Source organism: Halyomorpha halys, unplaced genomic scaffold, assembly GCF_000696795.3.
Source record: "Halyomorpha halys isolate HHAL.00 unplaced genomic scaffold, Hhal_1.1 Scaffold351.1, whole genome shotgun sequence".
In the NCBI taxonomy this organism is placed as follows: domain Eukaryota; kingdom Metazoa; phylum Arthropoda; class Insecta; order Hemiptera; family Pentatomidae; genus Halyomorpha; species Halyomorpha halys.
In genome coordinates, this window is record NW_027109375.1 from 163,810 (window position 1) to 170,700 (window position 6,891).

A 6,891-nucleotide genomic window follows, 5' to 3' on the forward strand; every position below is an offset into this window, starting at 1 on the left:
AGTCCAAGGTAGCGGATCTGTTCTACAGGGGTAAGAGTAACATCATTAAATGAAACTGTAGGGGAGTCGGTAGGTTTACGAGGAAGGGTAAAGGTAATTTGATGGGATTTGTTAGAATTTATCTTAATCCTCCAATTATGACACCAATCTTCGAGGGCTGTGATATAGGATTGGAGATTTCGGGATACAATTAATGGGTTATTATTAACAGCGAGCACACATGTGTCATCGGCATACGTGGTGAGGATAGTGTTAGGATTGGTTGGAATGTCAGCTGTATAGGCGGTGTAGAGGGATATTGATTTAAAATTAGAAAACGTAAAGAAAATATTGTACAAAATGTTTCTACATTTTAATAAAAATCAAAATTAGCACCAGAAATAATTATACTATTTAAATAGTACAAAAGCCCAAGAGGAGAAAAAAGGCAGTTAGTTAACCCTAATTTGTTATTACTTTAATGAAAACTATGTATGATGAAGGTACCTTCAGTTACTTTTGTATAATATGAATATTTGTTAATAATTCTGAGGCATTTGTTTTGAAATACTTGCAAATGTTAAGTTGGTTGAATTAGCAAAGCTTAGTATTGCTTTTAGGACATGAGCAGGGAATAAAAAAATGCAGTTATTTCACCCCAATTTTTGATTACTTTAATGAAAACTATGTATAATTACTAGTCAAAACTGATGAGTCTGCCAAATATACGTAGAGGGAATAAAGAATGGCGGCTGATTCAAAACCTTAAAAAACATTATTTCTTTCATTTGGGGTTCTATATCTTTACAACTACCAACAACACTAGAAAATCTAAAAGAACAGCGTTTAAAGAAGAGTAAATTTGTGGAAATATGATCCCTAATAGAGCTATTTAGTTCTCGAGAAATAGCTTTTTAAAAAGCAACATTTCTCAAAAAATCTACTGAAAGATTAGTCGTTAGTTAATTTATTTTGAGAAATATATTTCTCAGGAATTATGTGACGTATAGATGTCTATTAGCACTCTAATTAAAGCTAGTTTAATGAGCTATAAAGTAGTTTATGACCTTTACTTTCGTAGGAATAGTAGTATTCATGATATTTCCTAAAATAAATTGATTTATAGTTGTTCGGATAATAAGTTTGAGTTTTGAAAAACATTATTTCAGAAACCATAGGACGTACAGATGTTTGCCAGCACTCAAAATAAAGCTAGTTAAATTTACTATAAAATAGTTTATAACACTTATCTACGTAGGGGTAGTAGTGTTTATGATACTCGCATATGAATATAAATTTGTCAGAAAAATTATAATCCAATTTATTTTAGCAAACATCATGAAAATTACTACTCCTACGACGATAAACTTATTAAACTACTTTATAGCCCATTGAACGAGCTTTAATTTGAGTACTAACACACATCTGTACGTTAAATGGTTTTTGAGACTTTTTCAAAATAAATTCACTTATTTCTGATTTTTTAGTACGTTCTGTAGAACATTTTTATGATATATTGCTTTTTAAAAAGCTATATCTCGAGAACTATTGAACGTAAATAGCTCTATTAGGGCTCTTATTTCAGCAAATGTACTCTACTTTAAATGATGTGCTCTTAGATTTTCTATTGTTGTTGGTAGTTTTAAAGATATAGAGGTCGGAATAAAAAAAAATTATTTTTAACGTTTTTAAACAGCTGCCATTTTTTATTCCCCCTACCTATACTTGGCAGACTCGTCCGTTTTGACGAGTAATCATACATAGATTTCATTAAAGTAATAAAAAATTGATGAATGACACAATTCTTCCTTTTTCAACTGCAATAATTTATTTCATCTAATCAACAACAACGTTTCGGGAAAAATCCCACATCTTCAGGTTGCTGATAAAAATATTTTATATATAACGTATAATTATCTCCTATTTTGTCATTATTGCTAATATTATTGTCATTTAATTGATAAAAAACTTTTTTACTATTAACAATTATACATTTTTAGGAGAATAATTACCTTAAGGAAGGAGGAAGGTAATTATTCTCCTAACAATATATAATAGTTAATAGTAAAAAAGTTTTTTATTCATTAAATGACAATAATATTATTAAATATTAGCAATAATGACAAAATATGAGATAATTATACGTTATATATAAAATATTTCTATCAGCAACCTGAAGATGTGGGATTTTTCCCGAAACGTTATTGTTGATTGGAAGAAATAAATTATTGCAGTTGAAAAAGGAAAAATTGTGTCATTCACCAAATTCAGTTTAATAGTATTTTAAATATTTGAATAAAAAAGTATTCGGATTGTTTAGTCGCATTTTCATTCGAATAAAAAAGTATTCGTCTCTTGTCAATGGAATAATTTTTGCCCAACTATGGTTACTTGTAACACAACATACTTATTTTAGTCTAATCAGACGATATTTTTAATCTAATAATAAATAGGCCTATACAAGTATACAGTAATAATTACAAATATTAGAAGTGTACAACATTAGTACATGACTTTTTTTTTTCATCTCTTTGGTTCTTTTTTTTCTACCTTTTTCTTTTTCATGATTTTTTTCCTCCTTTTTCTCTTTTTTTTCTTTCTTTTTCCCTTTCATATTTTGGTTTTAACCCAATGTGGCTCTGACAGAATAGTGATAGACATATGAGAAAATATAAGAAAGATACTTAAGTAACAAATATAAATAAAAAAAAAAAAATCAAACTATGTTAAAATTAATATATAACAAATTTAACTTTAAGTACTAAAGGCGACTATTACCTTTACCTAAGTCAGATGAGGTTTCAGCTGGACGATTACCGCGAGGACAACCTGACCAGAGAACTGGAGGAGCTGCTGAGGGACTTAGAAGACTTGGATCCGGATTGGACCCGAAGCGGGTACCCCCAGCCCAGGCCGGAGCGAACGGCTCTCTGCAGTGACGAATGCTCCAGGTACTTTGGCTGTCAGTCCATGATCATCTTGGGTGTGGACGTCCTTGGTCAGGATGCAATGGTGAGTCTTTTAGTATGCGCATGTCTTGCAGATTTACCTGGATACTTTTCAAATGTGTGTATTAAATAAATTAAAGAGATATTTCACAAAATAATAATTTCCAGTTACATAGTAATGTAAGCTACACTTTACTAAGTAGAAAATACAAACTCTATGACACTAATAGCTACGAACTACTGTATACAACTTGTCTTCTAAAGTGTCCTTTGACAATTTTTTTCGACTATTGCTCTGAAAAATTACTCTTTACAATGAATCTTATCTCTAACATGAGGGGATTTTATGTGGCGTATTAAAGTGGGTATAGGTTAGAACTAGAGGGGCGGGGTGTTAATAGAGATAATGTCGATGGAGGGATACTGAATTTTAAATAGACAGAAACAAGGCTGTGCCAGTTTACTGTGTTGTATATTGTAGGGGCAGTTATAACCGCAAATTTTGATTTACCTTTAGTTATATAGGTACTTATCGTTTATACTTGCCCACGCTCAGCGGAGAATGGGGGTGAGTTAAAGTAAAAAAAAAAAAAATCGCAAAAGGGGGAAAAATACAACAAAGAATAAATTGCTCCTTAGGCACCATGTTATTTTTCCGCTTGGAAATAAAAAAAAAAACCCGAAGCGATGACTTCAATATGCCCACAATATACCCCTGTATAAACAATTATCGAACTATGACCACTGGCGAATACCTTCACAAATATATAATTTAAAAAGAAATATATGTACACAAAATGGAAAAGAAAAAAAATTCTTATCAATTAAAAAATACAATAAAACAAACAAAACTTATAGGTTGACCTTACCTTGACGTAAATTCCCTAGCTTAATCTTATTAACTAAATTTACATTATAACACGAAAGAGGAACATAAAATAAAAATAAAAAAAAATTAGTTCGAACCCAACGTAGTCCTTGGGTTACTTTTGACAAAACACAAGGTTGTCCGATATCTCCTTTTCGGCCGTCTCACCTTCCCCAGAAGTATGAAGATGACTCCGGCCACCACTCTTCTGTCCAAGACGTATTGAAGAACAGTTGGCACGCAGTACACTATATCCACACTTCTAGTGTTAATAACTGCCCATTGAAGTAGGACATCATAATTTACAAAAACAAAACATACATGATAACATTTCTTATATGGCGATCTTTCGATACAAACAGTAAAGACACAGGGCCTGATAAACTATCACCACCTCATATCGAACAATCGTAACGTGTTCAAAAACCAAACGGTAATCTTTTCAAAATCGAGCAACCTTTGTCTACGGAGATATCGCCAGTGTTTTATTGTGATATATACGGTGCGTCACAACCGTAACATACTATATATGATACCTTCAACTTAAATAATGATTTTTTGATAAAGTATTAAATGCATCTTGTTCGAGGCATTCTGCTATTAGTGCTCTTCTCCTTCTCTTCTTCTTTGTCATCCTCCTTAAGTGCCTATCAGCGTGGAGGAGCCTCTAACCACTTGGTCCACTCATCTGGAACCATGGCAAGCATCTTCATCTGAGACAGCGTTTTTACTCTTCCCAGACCTAGTCGTTGGATATGCTCCATATAGCTCCTTCTAGGTCTGCCTCGTGGTCTCCTACCAGTTGGCCTCGCCTCCGTACATTTTCTTGGCACTCTGTCTTTCCCCATTTTACAGACTTGTCCATACCATCGGAGCTGTCGGTGTTCAATCACTGATTTTACTGAGGGGTCTGAAGCTCTCTTATTCTTTCATTATTTATCCTATCTCTCCTAATTTTGCCCAATATTCTTCCCAAAAATCGAATTTTAGCAGCCGTAATCCTGCTCATGCGCTTGTCTTGGGTCGCCCAACTTTCACTGTCATATAGTGTTGGAAGATATATTGCTTTAAAGATATGGAACTTGATATCCTTACTTACTTACCTCTTTCCCACAATAGTATTGCATATCTGGTTGTAAATACTATTTGCTTTATTTATCCTATTGGACACTTCTTGGTCTATTTTGCCAGACTCATTGAAAATTGTTCCAAGATAGGTATAGAAGTCCACTCTTTCCAATATTTCATCATTGCATACTATTTGTGCATTGCCCACGTCCACTTCATTTCTGGCAATCTCAGTCATAACCTTGCTCTTGCGGCTGTTAATACTCATTCCTTTGCGGGGGAGTTCCTCTGGCCATTCTATAATGGCCTGTTACAATTTTTCCTCAGAGTCTATCACCAACACAATATCGTCTGCATATAGAAACGTCTGTACTTGTACCGTTCTCATGTTTCATATACCGACTACAGTCCAAGCAGTTCTTCTCCTGCATATTTTGTGGATTTCATCCATAAAATAAATAGTACTGGATTGAGGCTCTCTCCTTGTTTCACACCTCTTTCGAGAGAGTTTCTCCTCTGAGAGTCCTCTTTGACTCTAGGCCATTGATATGCACTATTCCTTTAGGGCTTTAATGAGTTGATTTGATCGCATCCAGGAGGTCTGCGGGAATTCTTTTGGCTTTAAGTGCCCTCCAAATTTTATATCAGGGTACTAAATCGAAGGCAGCTTTTAGGTCCAAAAAAGCTATATAATTGCTCTGATTTCTATCCCATTCTAACCTCCTTCCTCTTCTACGATAGTTCTGAGAGCGAATATGTGATCCTGGGGTTGTCTTCTAGGTCGAGATCCGGCCTGGTCTGTTAGTTTGGCTCCATCAGTGCCCGTAACCTGCTTTTTAGAATAGTGGTGTACAGTTCATACGTTACTTGGGATAAGCATATTGGTCTGTAGTTACCACATTCTGTTGTACTATCTTTCTTATGGATTGGCACTATAATATTATATTCCCAGTCGTTCGGAATAATCTTACTGTCCCATATTTTTTGAAAAAATGCTTGCAGTGATTTTGTCATTTCATTACCTCCATATTTGATAAATTCTGTAAAAATTCCATCTCTGCCTGGTGCTTTACCTAGCTTCAAAGGATCCACGGCCGTTTCTATATATTCCTCCCATATCGTATCATATCCTTCTCCTTCCTCCTGAGCGTTCGCTAACTCTTCTTCAGGGGATCGTATGTGGTCAGAGAACTGCGCTATTAGTGCACTACCCCTCTTAAATTAGTGACAGGACTGAACAAGTACCTCAACAACGCGTGATCACTCAAGATTGATTGAATGACTTTAATTCCTTTCTTAGCTCAAGTGGTGTTTGACAAAGAAGTTCATTCTCTCGCTAAGGGTTGAAGGCTATAGAACTTGAGATAATTTCGTAGACATAAAGGCTATAAATAAATAAACTATACCACTTCCTATTAATTTTACACTGTAACCCTCGACTGGTCAGATTGCTCACTTCTATCAGGTGTTATTTTTACAGGGGCCAGAATACTACGAGCCAGTAGCAGCTAGCAAAGAATTCGCTTGTTGCTACCCTGGCTGCGATAGGACGTACTCCAAAGCCTCTCATCTTCGAGCACACTGTCGACGCCATACTGGGGAGAAGCCATTCGTCTGCTCTTGGTCTGGGTGTACCTGGAGGTTTTCCAGGTCTGACGAATTAGCCAGGCATTCCAGGTGCCACTCAGGGTACAAGCCCTACGAATGTAACGCTTGTGGTAAGAGGTTCAGCCGATCGGACCACTTGGCTAAGCACTCAAGGGTTCATACCAGGAAGCTCTGATAATTTATATATTACCAATATGACATCCAAATTAAATTTACTATTTTTAGTTTTAATTGAAAGGTTGAGAACAAAAATATAGTGAGAAAGATAGTATCATGAATAGACCTGAGGATATTAGTTTCAAAACCGGCACATCCGTTTTCAAATATTTTACACCAAAAGGTTTCAGATCTTTGTACAGTGAAACTTCTATATAACAGATATTCATGAACATGACAATTGTGTCCTTTACACAGAGGTCT

General features: G+C 35.0%; 1 protein-coding gene across 1 annotated transcript in view; it reads left to right on the forward strand.

Moving 5' to 3' along the window:
- LOC106681610 (Krueppel-like factor 15) overlaps positions 1–6,891 on the forward strand; it is a gene marked incomplete in the record, with an annotated part of 14,432 nt that overhangs the window by 2,819 nt on the left and 4,722 nt on the right. The window contains 2 exon segments of the mRNA XM_024363921.2: positions 2,785–2,991; positions 6,344–6,891. Of these exon segments, the coding sequence (XP_024219689.2) occupies positions 2,785–2,991; positions 6,344–6,646 (510 nt within the window).